Source organism: Talpa europaea (assembly GCF_964194135.1).
Source record: "Talpa europaea genome assembly, chromosome: 2".
NCBI classification, from domain to species: Eukaryota; Metazoa; Chordata; class Mammalia; order Eulipotyphla; family Talpidae; genus Talpa; species Talpa europaea.
Window position 1 is genome coordinate 10,283,148 of NC_140068.1, and position 17,353 is coordinate 10,300,500.

The window sequence follows — 17,353 nt, forward strand, 5'->3', positions numbered from 1 at the left end:
TGGCGCAGCAGTTGAGCGCTGGGTTGCGAAGCTGCCCGCAGCCTCTGCGGCGCCGGTTCGATCCCCGGCTGCTCCCCGGCCACTGGAGGAGGGTCCCACATGGCGCGCAGACCTCTCCTGCCGCCCGCTGCTCCCCTCAGCAGTGTACTTCAGTCCTTCTGCCTGTTCTGCTCCCCGCTCTGGCTCTGGTGAATTCTCTCACCCTCCCGCGCTTCTGACTGTACCCAGTGCATGTATAAAAAAACAAACAAACAAACAAACAAATAAATAAAAAACATGCCTCTATTAAAAAAAAAAGACTTTAAAAAAATAAAATAAAATAAATAAATATATTAAGACTGAGCTAGCAGGGCCTTCCAAGTGGCACAGCGGTTGAGCGCTGGGTTGCGAAGCTGCCCGCAGCCTCCGCGGCGCCGGTTCCATCCCCAGCTGCTCCCCAGCCACTGGAGGAGGGTCCCACATGGCGCGCAGACCTCTCCTGCCGCCCGCTGCTCCCCTCAGCAGTGTACTTGGGTCCTTTTGCCTGCTCTGCTCCCTGCTCTGGCTCTGGTGAATTCTCTCACCCTCCCGCACTTCTGACTGTACCCAGTGCTTGTATAAATAAATAAATAAATCTTAAAAAAAAAAAAAAAAAAAAAGACTGAGCTAGCATTTCTCACCAGATTGGTGAAAGTCACAAACTTGGGTGATTTTTTCTTTTTGTGAAGCTGTAAGAGGAACCATTGCTTTTTCCTTTCTGTTGCTGGTAGAGGTTTAAGTGGTACAGTCCCTGTGGGAGGGAATCTGGCAGCATCTGCCAAATTAAGTGTCTGTAGGATTAAGTTTCTGTAGGAAATTGAGCATTTTTTGCACATGTTTGAGTCATTTATATGTTTTCTGTTGGGCTGCTTGTCTTTTTTCTTGAATTCAAGCAGCTCTTTTATATACTAGAAAGGTTAACCTTTGTGATATGAGATGCAAAGATTCTTTTTTTTTTTTTTTTTAAGATTTATTTATTTATTTATACAAGCACTGGGTATAGTCAGAAGCACGGTAAGGTGAGAGAATTCACCAGAGCCAGAGCGGGGAACAGAACAGGCAGACCAACGAAATACACTGCCAAGGGGAGCAGCTGGAGCAGCAGGAGAGGTCTGTGGCGTCATGTGGAATACTTGCTGGCAGCCGGGGATTGAACTGGCACTGTAGAAGCTGTAGGCAGCTTCGCAGCCCAGAGCTCAACCGCTGCGCCACCAGGGGAGGCCCAAAGATTCTTATTATTAAACTTTTATATAACTTTTTACCTAGTCATCTTAGAAAGCAAAGTATAGCCTGCCACATGTTTTGTACATGTTTTATTTGAAGGCATCCAAACCTGTTTGTTTACACTTTGTCTGTGGTGCTTTTACACTGCAGGAGCAGAGACAGACTTTGTGGCCTGCTAACCGTAAGGTATATACTGATGACCCTTTACAGAAAAAGAAAAATCACCTCAATTTATTTTTTTTATTATGTTTTTTATTTTATCTATTTTTTACATTGTTCTTCATTTTTGTACAATGTGTGCTTTCTCATCTCGGTCATAGTCTCTGTGGAATTCCCATCACCATTTCACCCGTGAACCATCATCATAGTCCCCTGTGCTCTTCCAACCCCTCTTTTGATCCTACTCCCTTCTCCCCGCCCTGCAGAATGTCTCTGTCAACCTCAGTTTAATGGAGCCACATCCAAGTGTTTTGTGTGATGCAGCCATTTTGCCTTGGCTTAAAGAAGAAAAATCCAAGTAACTTGGTGCGTGTGAGTGTGCGTGTGTGTGTGTGTGTGTGTGTGCACGCGCGCTTATGAAGCAGCGGGCAGAGCCGACTTCTGCATGGGTGGTATCAGGAGGATCTGTTTGGCACGTTACCCTGGAAATGGTAACATTATGTGTGGTGTGACCAGTTTGATGACTCCACACCAAATAATTGTCAAAATGCCCTTTGTCTGATGGTTCTTTTTTTTTTTTTATTTCATTTACTTATACAAGCACTTGGGTACAGTCTATCCTATGGTTCTTAATTATACTTCATAAAGGGGCTTGGGTCTGGTGAGTTCAGGAAGAAAATTTCTTAAAATCATCCCAGTCTCTAGAGACTTACAGCATGACCTCAGCGCAGAGAACCTCCTTGCTCCAAGGCCTTCCTAGAAGTGTGCCTGCTGGTGGGATGGGGAGGGAGGAGCAGTGTGGGACCAGAAGGATGGGTGGGTGAGGGAGAGGGTTAGTGTGGACATGTATGGTACCTTTTGATTCTTCCTCCCTTTTCAATGGTATTCTTTCAAGTTATTCTAAATATTTCTTGGAAGTTTATGTACTTATACTCAGTGATGTTCTTTTTACATTTCTATTTGTCTTAGAAATTTCCCAGACGGAGGAATTTGACAAATTCCTTCATTAACAAATTAACACATTTTCAAAGTGCATCTTATTTCAGGGTAAGGAAATCAACCTATTTTAGGAAAAACATTTTTAAAGAACATATCAATTTCATTGGTAGTGAAAACTTTGCAAAAAAAAGTTTTCAGTCATTCTCATTGACTGCCACCGATTCTCTGCAGAAATTTCTTCTGTTGGGAAAAGATCTTTTGCCACAGCTACTCACATGAGCTGATATGTCTTTCAGGGGATCTGTTGCCCCTTCTCCCAGAACAGCCACGACCGTGTCGGGAAGCATCGTCCGTACAGCGCATTTACAAAGCAGACTGTGGGATGGAGCGGGGGGGGGGGGGTGGATTTTCTGCTGTGATGCTCACGTGTGTAACTTTCTCTTTCTTTTTCACTCCCAACAGGCTCGGGTTATGTATGATTTTGCTGCTGAACCTGGAAATAATGAACTGACAGTTAATGAAGGAGAAATCATCACAATCACAAATCCGGTAAGGGAATCATGTTTAAATCTAATGGTTTCTTCTTTTTCTTTTTCTTTTTTTTTTTAAAGATTTATTTATTTATTTATTTATACAAGCACTGGGTACAGTCAGAAGCATGGGAGGGTGAGAGAATTCACCAGAGCCAGAGCCGGGAGCAGAACAGGCAGAAGGACCGAAGTACACTGCTGAGGGGAGCAGCGGGCGGCAGGAGAGGTCTGAGCACCATGTGGGACCCTCGCCGGCGGCAGGGGATCAAACTGGCACTACAGAGGCTGCGGGCAGCTTCGCTGCCCAGCACCTAACCCCTGCACCACCAGGGGAGGCCCCTCTAATGGTTTCTTAAAGGCTTGTTTTTAAGATTTTACTTCTTAAGTCAGTCGTTCAAACCCACATGAATTTCCTATTCCTTATGAAGTATTCATGATAGAGTAAAAATCTCATGTGAATATGAAAAAGTTAAGCCCCTGAAAGATGGCTGGATGTGGCTCCACCAGGCAGAAATGGGAAGAACGACATCCCAGCAGACCCTGGATACGGAGACAGAAGGGGTATTTCTGAGGAGTCTTGGCTACTGTGTGCTGGTGGTGTGAGCGGTAGTCTGGCTGAGTGCTCTGCCAGTGCAACTTCTTTCCTGTATTTTCCCTGTCTCCTCTGGAAAGTAGGTGTTTTTAATGCCTGTGTTACAAGTGAGGGTAATGAGACTTGGGGGGGGGGGGGTGAGGTAACTTGCCCGACATTACCCTGCTGGTAAGTGACAGAGCAAGGATTCAAAGACATATCCATTTGGCCTCTACTGCTGCGTTTTCTTCTCTGCTGAGAAGACAGCACGTAAACAAGTGTCCCAGGGGCATGGGATATGTCTGTACAGGAGACCGGCTAAGAGAATTGGCTCTTGGAGCCAGTCACAGGACCGAGGGCCAAGTGATTGGTTGGATCTCATCTGTGATGTGGTCATTTCATCTAAGGGCTCTGCTCAGCTTTTATTGTTGCTTTTGTTTTGGGGAGGTGACATGCCAAGGCCTGCACTTCAGGATTACTCCAGTAAAAGTGTGGAATGAATTGGTGTGCCTAGAGTCTAGAGACGTGGCCTGGGTGGACCAGTAGGGTTTGAGGATGGATGCAGAAACCTTAGTGGAGTCAGAGCCAGGGTTGGGGCTTGATTAGTGTTGGTGGGAAAAGCAACCAGGGTCCTGAGGTTTTTGGCCTTTGCACCCAAGAGAATGGTGGCTGGATTAAGGTGGGTCAGGAGAGCTTCTGGAAAGATAAAGTAAGCTTATTTTTAGATATGTAGAGTTTAAAGAATTGCAAATAATTAACCCTACCACATAGTTTTGGCATCAGTTTAAAAATGGAAAGGCAAAGCTGGAGACGAGGGCTGGAGAGAGACTGGTTTTCCGGTCGTCTTAAGAGTAATAAACTCGTGAAGAGAGTTTATAGGGAGGCGGAGAGACAGCAGGAAAAGGAAGGAGGCCCAGTTCTGCACAGGTGTTCCCACAGGGCAGCCCAGAGAGCAAGAGAGGATTATCCTAATCTTGACAGTATGTTTAAAACCTGTTTTGTATGTATGTACTAGACACAAAAAGAATTATTGGGTAATTCTTTTATGTTATGTAAAAAAATAACAAAAAGTGTATGGCATTTTAGATAATATGCCAACTAGATTCTATTTTTTTTTTTTTAAGATTTGTTTATTTATTTATTTATACAAGCACTGGGTACAGTCAGAAGCGCGGAAGGGTGAGAGAATTCACCAGAGCCAGAGCGGGGAGCAAAACAGGCAGAAGGACCGAAGTACACTGCTGAGGGGAGCAGCGGGCGGCAGGAGAGGTCTGCACGCCACAACTAGATTGTATTTTTAATCACAGGAGAGATTAAAGATTCTTTTATCTTCTCACCTACATTTTTATTCATTTATTTTTTAAATGATTTATTTATTTATGCATACAAGAACTGGGTACAGGCCAGAGGTGTGGCAGGAAGAAGAGTCACCAGAGACAGAGTGGGGAACAGAACAGGCAGATTGACTGAAATATACTGCTGAGGGGAGCAGGGGGGAGAGTCAGGAGAGTAGGTTCCTGGCTGGGGATTGAACTTGTGCTGCAGTGGCTGCTGATAGCTTCATAGGTTCTGTCTTAACCCCTTGTGCCACCAGGGAGGCCCTCATCTACCTTTTTAGATGAAGAAGTCTTCTTTATTTCCTGGTCAAATAATTTGTCTTTAAATTGCTAAGATAAAAATGGACAGAGATGTGGCTTAAAGTGATTTTTAAAGAGAGCATGTTATCCAAATTAAGGTAGTTACCACCTAAGTAGGGCATGGCTTACACAGTTAGACTGTTACAGGGCAGGGAGAGGGGCACCCTAGAGCCCCCAAACCTGCCTGCTCTAAATAGGTTCTGTCATCTGCCATATCAACACAAAACAAATGGGACTTTACTAATTGTTTGCAATTAGTAAACAATACAGGAAAGGCAAAGAATATAGTTTTTAAGTCAAGCACTCAAAGTGACCTGTCCCCTCATGGGTAAAAGTCCACCCAAATGGGATTGGTCCAGAGCAAGGCCCCAAAGCCTGCCACAAGTCTAAAGCACCTTTCAGTGGGACCCACAGAAAAGGATCAGAAACAACCAGTTAAGTCTGGGAGGAAAAAAGCAAAATCAAGATAAAAGCTGCTATTGTTATCCTCCCTGCGGTCTCCCACCCACATCTGTGTCACCCAGTCCCCAACCAAAAGGCAAGCACAGTTTCTTCACATGTCTTTCTGCTCCATGTGCCTCCTCCAGGCCTCCTTCTGTCTCTCCATCCTGCTTCCTTCCTTCCTCAGCCTCTTCTACAGCTTCTTCTCTTCTCTTTAGCTCTACCCTCCTTTGGGTGGGGCAGGGAAACTGGAACCTCCCCCTTTCCTGGGGACCACCCTGTTATAAGACAACTCTTACTGTTTCAGGGGGGACATAGGACTTTGCTGAGATAAAAGCTTGAAAAAAGGGGGATCCTGGGCCTCCCCGGTGGTGCAGCAGTTGAGCGCTGGGTTGTGAAGCTGCCCGCGGCCTCTACAGCGCTGGTTCGATCCCCGGCTGCTCCCCAGCCACCGGAGGAGGGTCCCACATGGCGCGCAGACCTCTCCTGCCGCCCGCTGCTCCCCTCAGCAGTGTACTTCGGTCCTTCTGCCTGCTCTGCTCCCCACTCTGGCTCTGGTGAATTCTCTCACCCTCCCGCGCTTCTGACTGTACCCAGTGGTTGTATAAATAAATAAAAATAAATCTTTAAAAAAAAGAAAAGGTGGGGGGATCCTGGTGTGCAGTGTTTTATTACTTCATTTGTTAGTAGTATTTATCCAGGAAGAACTAAGGAACCATAGACCAGTTAGTCTTTTTTTTTTCCCCCCTGTATGACAGATAATCCCAAAGAATAAATCAAATAGCTGTTGTCCTTGCTCAGGAATCTGCAGGCCAGCAGGGGCTGACCTGGGCACACGCTGTCGGCTGTCACCTGCTCACTGGGGGTGAGGGGTCCCCATGACCTTGCTCACCTGTGTGGCACTGCTTGGCATTGGCTGGCTTTGGAGAGGGTGATGGGGCGGGGGCCTTGTCTCTGTCATCATGTGGCAACCCAGATCTCTTCACATAGCAGCTCTTTTGGATAAAGAGTGAGCTGCAGTGTGCTCACTGAGGCCTGGCTCTGCACTCACTGTGTCACGCCACCTCGTTCTGATGGCCATAGAAGTCACAGAGGGCCAGGCAGGCCCTAGTGGCGGTCCCACCACGTGAGGACCAGAGCCGCACTCCACTCCATCACCCACAGCAGGCCAGTAAGTAGACGATGCAGAATGAAGCCTCTAATGGGCTGGTTTTCTATCTTTGATCCCTTTTTTTTTTTCCTCTTGATTTATGGTTTATCTTGTTTTTAGATACCATTTTCTGGAGTAAAGAGAAAGTTTAAAAATGTTTAATTTTGAAGAGTATTAGCTCTATAGGAAAAAAAGAAGGCATAACAATTGTTATACAATTCCTAACAAAATTTCTGTGAAATTTCCATCTCTAATCTTTTCCCTTTTTTTAAACTTTATTAGGACGTTGGTGGGGGATGGCTGGAAGGAAGAAACAGCAGGGGAGAGCGAGGACTTGTTCCCACGGACTATGTTGAAGTAAGAGCTGTCATTTATTCTTTTTTTATATATATAAAGATTTATTTTATGTATGCATGCAAGAGCTGGGGTGTAGACAAGAGGTGGGGGGCATGGAAGAGGAGGTTCCCCAGAGACAGAGTAGGGAGCAGAACAGGTGGATCTACTGAAATACACTGCTGAGGGGAGCAGTGGGAGAGTCAGGAGAGGTCTGCTGCGCCATGTGGGTCAGTTCCCTGGCTGGGTCGAAATCCTGCTGCTGTGACTGGCAATAGCTTCATATTACTGACACTACCCTTTGTGCCACCAGGGAGGCCCAGAGCTGTCATTTATTAACGTTGGTCTTTGTCGAGCACCTTTTCATGAATTATCAATTTCCAAGGGCAGAGTAGAAAATAGCAACTTTGAAAAAAAATCCATTGTAAAAGTAATACATGCTAGTTGCAAAATGCATTCAAGTAGAACTAAGAACTGAAAGATACCCTGAAGACCTGAGCTCCAAAGAGAGAAACCAGATATTGAAATTAGCAACTTTCAGTGAAAGTCCTATTTTCCGCTCCTTTACATTGTGTGGTAGCTATTGCCTATAATACTATTTACCATAGCATTGATTCACAAAATTTAAATAGATGTTTTTTAAGTAAACTTCTTTGTCTTGTAACTGATTTAGGACATATGTCCCATTCCCTTAAAACAGAAGGGTCTTGAATGAGCTGCTGAGGGTGGTTGGGATTAAGCTCTGTTCTCTGCCAGGGCTGCAGAGCTCCCCGCTGGGACACACCCCTCCGCTGACAAAAGCCTCCTGGTGCCCCCTGCTGATGGTTTGCAGGTCACTCAAAACGGGGTGCTGGACACTCAACTTACCCATTCTCCCCTGATAAAAAGGAACAAAGATTGTAAACAACAACAAAAAAAAATCAACAAGCTAAGGTTGCCTGGTGCCCTGTGAGCCCACCCAGTTGGAGGAGATGGAGAATAAAGGTGCCTTTGTGCCCCGAGGGATGTTTCCCTGACCGCAGGTGGGGCAGGTGGTCTCTGTTCCTGATTAAGAGTTGGGGTGGGGGTTTTGAGCCCCCCTGGAGAATCTACTAAGACAGTAGACAGTCCTCAGAAACCCGCTGCACCCACCTTCTCCGCAGCCCCAGAGGCCCCAGACCACAAGTTCCAGGTTTGTGTCATCAGATCTGTGCGCTCATGATTCTAAAAATTGACGAGAATGAGAAAAACCAGAAGACTTAAGTTAAAATTGGCATTGGCATTTGTTGCATTTTCTAGAATTCTGCTTATTTAGAGAAAGGGATAGTAAGTACAAATGTTCCTGGTTTGCTTCCTTTTTAGACTATAAACTCCCTGTTCCTAACAGATGACAATTCTTGCTTGTCCTTAGGCAACTCTGAAACAATGCATATCTATAAAACTAATTGTGGTCCTTCTACTAACAGATTTTGCCCAGTGATGGAAAAGATCAGTTTTCGTGTGGAAACTCAGTGGCTGACCAAGCTTTCCTCGATTCCCTCTCAGCAAGTGCAGCACAGGCCAATTCATCAGCTGCCAACAGTAATAACCAGGTCAGTCTGACCTCATCCCACTGGATGGGCCGGGGTCTTGAGGGTGAGGTACGCTGCAGAAGCTTGTGATATGGGTTAGCTGCTGCCATTCCCAAGGTGTAAGCAGAGTCGCTGGCAGCTATTTGCTTGGCATTCCTGGGGTGTTAACAGTGAACTCACCTGTTTTCCGCTAGTGATGGTGGTTAAAGTGGATCATAAACCAGAAGGCAGGGTGAACACAGTCCCCAGAAGTGGCCAATACCTCAGACTGGTGTGGAATGGAAAGACAGGCCCTGCTGCTCAGCTAGCAGTCGTACTGAAAGGACACAGTGTCTGACCCTGGCAGGTGACTCTCAGCTGAGCTGCCTCATCCTAGAAAGGCAGCTCATGCCATCGTGGCTGCTGACCCGTGCTCAGCTCCTGGTGATATTACTGTGCTGCTTCTAGGAAGTGTAGGGCAATGGGATCGTTTGAAAAAATACTTGAAATTTTGCAGTAACTTTGATAGTGGCTGAGCCAGTTTGAGTGATGGAGCAAATCAGGTAGTGCTTGGTGGCCATCTAGAGTTCAGGGCCAGCAGCAGAGCTGAGAAGACAGCCATCAGAGTGCCATTGCGGCCTCATCTTCAGAAGCAAAAGAGCTTTATGAAATGTTATTTCTTGATACTTTTTTTTTAAAGATTTTATTTACTTATGCATACAAGAACTGGGGTACAGACCAGAGGTATGGAGGGTGAGAGGATTCACCAGAGACAGAGTGGGGAACAGAACAGGCTGATGTACTGAAATACACTGCTGAGGGGAGCAGCAGGCGAGTCAGGAGAGGTCTGCTGCGCCATATAGGATGCTCCCTGGCCGGCCGGGCATCAAACTTGTGCTGCAGTGGCTGCAGATAGCTTCATAGGTTGCGCCTTAACTCCTTGTGCCACCACGGAGGCCTACTTATATTTTTTAACATTATACGAAGACTAGTTGTCACACCACTTCTAACTGTGGGCTTACAGGATGATTGTATCATCACTGTCCAAGAGAGCTTGTCATATATTAAGTGAGATTGTGTACATTTTTAAATAGCTTGTTGTGTCCTGTGTGTATGAAATTCAGAGGCAAGGCCATCACCACCATCATGCATTCCCTGTGGTGTGTTACTTGAGCCCAGGTCAGGGACGTGAAGGGCTCCGGATGGAAGGTGAAAAAATGGCCAGACCCCGTGTGGGCTCTCCCAGGGAGTCTCAGGCTGAGCACTGCTGGCCTGGGCCAATACATGCCCGCTGAAGGCTGCAGGGTGTTTGCCCAGTGCAGGGGTTACAGGACAAGGCGGGTGTCCCTGGCCCAAGCGCCCCCGAGGTTGTGACAGCCCAGAAGGCTCAGCTGTCCCCAGGGAGCAAAATCAGCCCAGTTCACTAGGAAACGTCAGGGAGGGGGGCACAGGGGGCTTGCACTTGGCGAAAAACAGTTCAGCAAGAGGGAATGATAATGAGGGTCACATCGTGAAGTAAGGAAAGGAAACAGAAGATGGCAATCTCGTTTTATTTGAATTCCCAGTCACTGTTTCCACAGTTACCTCAGGATGGGCTGAAGCCCTTGAGCTGCGGGCGCTGTGTCTCCCTCCCACGCGCGTCTCACTCCCTGCCAAAGCGCCGCCATCCACGGTCCTCAAATGCAGTGATGGAAGCAGTGTAAAACTAGGTCTTCTTTGGGGTTAATCAGAAGATAATATAGTCAGCTCTTTTTAAGTTGGAGATCACTAATTCAGTCTGACACTAAATCTGATTAGATCCGTTGAAAGCAAAGAAAAAATGAAATGAGAAGCAGCAAAATACAGACTGCATGAACATAATTGATTCGAGCTTACTTTTCATTTGCCATCTATGCTGTCTATTATCTGGGATACAGGAATGGCCTAAACAGGCCAAAATTGTGATAAGGGAGATACCACAGAAGATGTCGTGGGTGAGGACCCAGACAGCCATTATTAGTGGGTGGCTTTGAACGTTTTGGCTATCAGGTTTGCCCATTCTCTGCTCTCCGAAAGTCAATAAGAAAATACTGTTTTGTTCCACGGATCTGCCTCCTGGGCTTCTCTGATTCTTCTAGCATCTTGTTCTCTCCCAGAGGACAATTTTATTTTGAAGGCAAGTTTGCCAGAGGAGCCGCCTGTCCCCCATCAGGCTTGGCAGGTGCACCTTGGGGTTGTCCGTCCCTCCTGCCCCTCCCACCCCGCAGCAGCCCTGTGCCTGTGTCTGTTACTCTGTTCAGCGCCGGTGAGTTCAGATGTGGCCCGCTCCCTAGGCAGGCGAGTTGCTTTCTGACACTCGTGGCTTTCCTTAAACTTATGTCTTTTAAAAAAGATCTCTACAAATTCCTGCAGAACTCCTTAAATAACTTATTTTGAACCTGCTATTTTTCAATTTATCTGAGCCTTTTTATTTTAAGTCTATACTCCTTTACAGAGTAATTCTTCATTAATAAACTTATAATTTAATATGTAAGAGAATACTTCCTTTTCTTTTTCTTAAAACTCATTTTAGGCTGCCTGTGGTCCCTCCTGGTTCTAGCTTCTGAGCCATCACAGGCAAGTGCAGTCACTGGTATGGAGACGGGGTCGGTAACATTCATCAGGGTGCCCCGCCAGGAAGTTTTTCTTCCTCAGTAGTATATGAGGGGCCCCTTTATCTGTAGGCTAGAATTGTTAATGTCAGAGGAAGAGATTGCATTGTTCTTTAAATGTAAAAACAGCTTAGTTTGGAAAATGATAACGCTGTTTATTTTTTTTAAACACTGGAGAAAATACAGACAATGCTTTTTTCATAACCTTTGACTAGGGGAGGTCTTTCTTAGCACAGCACAGTGTCTAGCAGCCATTAAAGAAAGAATGAACACACGGAAGTCAAAAAGTAATATTAATATAGGAAAGCTATTTCTAACCTGTCACAGATAAGAAGCTAATTCTGTTCGTGTATAAAGAATTCTCGCAAATCTATAGGGAAAAGGTAACTGAAGAAGAAATGGGCAGAGGTTCTGAACAGGTTTTTATGAAAAAGAAGCAGCCAGTAAATATAGGAAAATGCTCATTTTGAGACTTCTGTTAAATTTGCAGAGGATTAAAATGTTTTAATACCTAATGTATGGTCCAGTAGGCCTCCTGATATGAAGCTCCCAAAGGATACATTGAAGCTTTGGGAGGACAGTTTGATGATCACCTGCTGGTGTCCCAACACTTCTACCTTTACGGTGTCAGTCTGCTCCGGAGCGCAGGCTGGACCCCGTGCCATTCCAAGTGCTTTTAGGAGGAGGCGGGAAGATTTAGATGTCAGGTCCAGACTCTCATGTTTGTTGGTTTTTTTTTTTTAAAGATTTATTTATGCATGCAAGAACTGGGGTATAGGTCAGAGGTGTGGGGTGGTGGGAACAGGCAGACTGACTGCAATACACTGCTGAGGGGAGCAGCGGGCAAGACAGGACAGGTCTGCTACACCCTGTGGGCTGCTCCCTGGGCGGGGATCGAACTTGAGCTGTGGTGGCTGTGGACAGCGTCATAGGTTGCTCCTCAACCCCCTGTGCCACCAGGGAGACCCTCGTTTTTGTTTTTTTTTTTTAAGGCACGCCAATGTGGGCAATGTTTTTCTTTCCTGTGTTTATTTATTTTTAAAAGATTTATTTTATTTTATTTTTTATTTTATTTATTTATACAAGCACTGGGTACAATCAGAAGCGCGGGAGGGTGAGAGAATTCACCAGAGCCAGAGCAGGGAGCAGAGCAGGCAGAAGGACCGAAGTACACTGCTGAGGGGAGCAGCGGGCGGCAGGAGAGGTCTGTGCGCCATGTGGGACCCTCCTCTGGTGGTGGCCGGGGAGCAGCCGGGGATCAAACCGGCGTTGCAGAGGCTGCGGGCAGCTTCGCAACCCAGCACTCAACCGCTGCGCCACCGGGGAGGCCCTCTTTCCTGTGTTTAAACACACACACCCCACAGGTGCGGGCTGTGTAGCAGATTCACTGAAAGACACCCTAAAAGCGGAATCTAATCTGTATTCCTCTTCAAATGCAGATTTTAAGTTGGCTGAGGAGAGGTTTGGAAGAATTGTTTGTTGGGTTTTTTTTTTTTTTTAACATCAGTGTTTTTGTACAATATTTGATTTCTCCTCTTGGGTGTTGCCCCCATAAAATTCCTACCACCAGTTCACCCATGCACCATCACCATAATCCCTTGTGCTCTTCCCTCCCATTTTGCTCCCTTTCCCTCCCTTCCTGTGCTGAATGTCTCCAAGTTACAGTTGCCTGCTAGCTTTGTCTTTTTTTCGCTGATCTCTTGTTTGGTTCCCCTGTGTTCCTCCAGTAAGTGAAACCATCTGATATTTGTCTTTTTCCTTCTGACTTATTTCACTGAGCATAATCCCTTACAGCTCCATCCATGTTGCTGGAACGGCATGAGTTTATCTTTTCTGATGGCCGAATAGTAATCCATTGTGTGTATACACATCATCTTCTTGATCCAGTCATTTTTGGGCATTTAGGTTGTTTCCATATTTTGGCTATTATAAATAGTGCCGCTATGAATGTGGGAGTGTAGGTTTCCTTTAGAATTAATATCTTAGTGTCCTTTGGGTAGATTCCTTGGAGTGGAACTGCTGGGTCATTTAGTAGCCCCATTTTTAGTGTTCTGAGGGTCCTCCACATAGGTTCTCCATAGTGACTGGTGGTTTGCATTCCCACCAGTGGTCGAGGCTCCTTTTTTGCCACATCGTCACCAGCATTTGTTGCCAATAGTTTTTTTAATGTGGGACATTCTTACTGGTGTGAGATGGTATCTCATTGTGGTTTTAATTTGCATTTTCCTGATTATAAGCGATGTTGAGCATTTTTTCATGTGCCTGTTGGCCGTCTGCATTTCCTCAGAGTCATTTTTAATGGCTAATATTAGTCTAATATTAGTTTCATTATTAGTTATTTATCAGATATTTTACAATTTCAGGAGCATTTCATGTTAGTGACTGGGCAGCCAGCGTAACTTTATCAGCTGATGGAAATGAGTCTCAGAAGTCACTAGAAGACACTTGTTGGTAGTTGTCCTAATTTGCTTTTACCCACTTGTGAATATTTAAATTGTATCGTTTCCTTGATTCTAAAAATATCAGGAGAGAACTTTGAGAAAAACTCTTGGATGAAAGCCTCTTTGGAGTATTTCTTTTAGAGAAATTAATAGAAAGTTTTTGCTTGTATATTTTATTTTTTTAAAGATTTATTTATTTATGCATACAAGAACTGGGGTACAGGCCAGAGGTGTGGGGGGAGAGAGGATTCCCCAGAGACGGAGTGGGGAACAGAACAGGCATATTGACTGAAATGCACTGCTGAAGGGAGCAGCGGGCGAGTCAGGAGAGGTCTACCCGCGCCATGTGGGAAGCCCCCAGGCCTGGGATCGAACTCGTGCTTCAGAGGCAGCGGACAGCCTCATAGGTTACGTCTTAACCCCTTGCGCCACCAGGGAGGCCCTGCTTATACATTTTAAAGAATATTAATGGGGATTAAACTTAAATTACAATTTTATAAACCCATGTTTTATCTGAAGGTCTTTCACTTCTTTTGTCTTCTTTAAACACTGGAAAGATATACACACTTAGAATAAACTGCTTCTCTTCCTGTTGACATTCTTGTTGCTTATTATCACACTATACCCCCTTCCTCTCAACTCTCTGCTTTTCTCTTTACAGCTTCTAACCCCTCAGCGTATTGGTGTCATGGGGAGGATGGAAGCTTTGGGGTCAGACCCAGCTTTGCCAGCTTGGCTCTATTGCATAGAGTTGTTGGAAGATGAGCGCCCCCCCCCCCCCCCACCAAAGTGATGTTGGATACATGGAAGACATTTACTAAAGCTTTCCCTTTTTTTTGCTCACCTGTTCCTTCTGCAAGGGCTGTTCTCAGTCCCCATCCCTTGTTTGTTCCAGTCTTTCTGCCTCTTTTACCCTCTACAGCTGTGTTGATCATTTCCTCATAAATTGCTCTCATCTTGACATTTATTTCCAGCTTGCTGCACAGCCCTGTCTGCCTGCCGCCTCTGTAAGTCCCTCACCCTTCCGAAGCTCCCATTTCTGTTTCCCTGAGATGTCACTCCTCAACCCTCTTGTTGGTCCTGTCAAGACCCTAATCAAGCACCTTTGTGAGCCCAGCAGTGCCTCAGCCCTGACGCCTGGTCCAGACCTCTCCTGGCTTCCTGCCTCAGACCTTGGCCTGTGGGGAACTCGGGCCCAGTGAGGAACTTGCTCCTGCCTCAACCACTCACTGTAGTTACCTCATGCACCACTGCCTCTAAATAAGACATTAAGTGTGTCGGCCCTCAGCAGAAATGTTAGCAGCTCCCCTGTTGCCTCCTGAAACAGGTGCCTGACTACATGTAACAAGAAAGCTCTCCCGGGCAGTCACTGCCCATCAGAAACAGGGCAGATGCCTTGTGTAGAAATGCACCCGGTTGTGAGCTGGGCCAGGCCCTGTGCCCGCTCGGCCAAGTGTCCCCACCTCAGCCCTGCTTGTGCCCAGGCTCTCTGCCACCTCCCATCCTTTGTGCCTTTTGCTCTCCTTCATCTTTCAGAAGCCTGCCATCCTCAGGACTCAGCTCAAGTAGCACGTCCTATAGGAAGCCCTTTTGTTTTGCCTTCTCCCCTTCTCTCTCTTGACTCTCATGGCACCATTTGTGACTTACCACAGATTCTGTTACTTTATGTATAAACTCATAAGCTTGGTCAGAAGCAGTGTTTCTGTCTTTTTTCTGTTCCCACAACCTATAGGCCTTGCACCACTGTGCTAGAAGGCTCTGCACAGGCCTGAATACGTGTTTTTGTTTGTTTTTTCTGAATATGTTTATGTTCGCTCATAAATGCCTTAAGAAATGTTCATGATGTGACCTGTTCTGAGATTCACAGCTTTCAGCCTGAGCCCTCATCCTGCCACCTACCGGGATGCTCACAAAAATAATTCAGTTTTCCTATAGAAAAATCTCCAGGATTGTTCATTATTTTAGCAATTTGGATATGTTAAGCAGGTGCTCCAAATTAAATGGTTATTTAGGGTAATATCTTTTTATTTAGAGACTTCCAATGTTATGTTTATTTGATGAAGTTTTTATTGGTTCAGGGATGAGGGAGGAAGGCAATAATTTTACATTATAACTACATTTTGCTTTTTATCTCAAAAGTCCATTTTGTAGTCCATTTAAAAGTAAATCCACAGAAAAAACTTCTACAAACATATATATGGCCAGTAACATCATAAACGTCATGATTGTTGAGATTTCTTCACAAAACCCTCAGTGCTGGGTTAGAGCACTCTGCTGGAGGCTGATTAGGGTGGGGTGGACACTTGCATTAAGGACAGCCCCAGACTGAGCATGCAGGCCTGGCACTGGCCCTCACTGTCTGGATGCCTCTGGGCCTCCTGAACCTTTCAGAAATGCTGCTGGTGAATTGTTTAGGGTGCTTTGTTGTTTGTTTTGTCTAACTGGAAACAATCGATCAGAACAAAGGTTTTGTTTTGTATTTTCACCTTAAAGCTGGTACGCTGAAGGACTGCATATCAGAGGGCTCCATCAAGGCCAGCTGTCAGGCACATCTTAGAGCTCTCTGGAAGCAAATTGTGACATCATTCTGTTTGGTGTTTTAAGACTTTGTTTTAACAAAATAAGGGAACTCTTTAACCTAACACAGGCAGTACCCATTTTTTAAAGGCAAATGATGTTATTTTAGTATTCTTAATTTAAGAAATAAATACTTGGAAATGGCACCTACCTGTGAATTGAGAATGTGAACTAACAAAAGATTTGTTAGGCTGTTTGGACATAATCGACTACAAATGCATTCAGGCTGTTCTTGCAAGCTGGCTTTATTTTAGAAGGAGGGACACATTTTGTGTTTCTATCCATGGTTTTCTGAAGTCAGTAGGAGTTTGTATGTAGAATTGGATACTGTCCTCTGAGCAAAATATCTATTAGAAAATAGAAACGTTTACATATTCTCCTGTATTTTCAACTGGCATGGTTGTGAATTTTACAAAGAATTGTATGCCCTCTGTAGGCTCTTTCAAAAAAAGGAGTTAAATCCTAGTCAGAAACTGAAATATTCTTGTGTATGGAAGTCACTATGTGCTTTCTCTTCCCACTTCCTAACATAAATGGTAAATTGTTATTTAAGAGTCTTGTGAATGAGAAATGTCAGATAAAGGCTTTGGTGTCTCTTTATGCAGATGAACTGTAGAAAAAAACAATCACCACCATAATCTCAGCCTTTCCAAAAATAAGCTAACTTTCCATTTATTTTTGTTGTATACCCCTGGGAAATGTCTTGCCCTGGAAGTTTCTATTTACTAAATTTCTTCCTCCTACAGGAGACCGTTGTTAGGCTGTAGTGGTATGATGTACCTGGGTTAAATGACGATGTAATGAACAGCTATAGAATGTGACTGAGACACGGCGAGGATTTTCTTATGGGACAATAAAGGTAGGCCCTCGAATGCTTACAGGCCTGCTCCCCAAGATGATGGGGCCACAGCAGGTAGTGAGGCCGGGATTGGGGACTCCTTTCCCCATAGGCTTATCATCTGGGCCCACGGTGAACTTTGGGCACCCTCTGCAAGGAGCCAGTTGGGCACAGCCACTGCTCACCAGGATCTTCTGGGCATTTTTGTACTTTGCTGGTTTGGCAGAAAGCCACCTACATGAGCTATGTTCTCTCCCACTAGTTCTCAAGCTTAGATCACCCACTAAAGTCCAGTGGAGTCTTCTCGTACCCGGGGCGGTCATTCTCCTGACCTGT

The 17,353-nt window shown here is 45.3% G+C and overlaps 1 protein-coding gene across 1 annotated transcript in view; it reads left to right on the forward strand.

Annotated features, from left to right (window-relative positions):
* The window catches only part of SNX9 (sorting nexin 9), a gene marked incomplete at both ends in the record, with an annotated part of 90,453 nt that overhangs the window by 32,775 nt on the left and 40,325 nt on the right, over window positions 1–17,353 (forward strand). Inside the window, 3 exons of the mRNA XM_084228029.1 lie at window positions 2,803–2,889; window positions 6,952–7,026; window positions 8,448–8,573. Coding sequence (XP_084084155.1) covers window positions 2,803–2,889; window positions 6,952–7,026; window positions 8,448–8,573 — 288 coding nt within the window. The remainder of the gene's footprint in view (window positions 1–2,802; window positions 2,890–6,951; window positions 7,027–8,447; window positions 8,574–17,353) is intronic.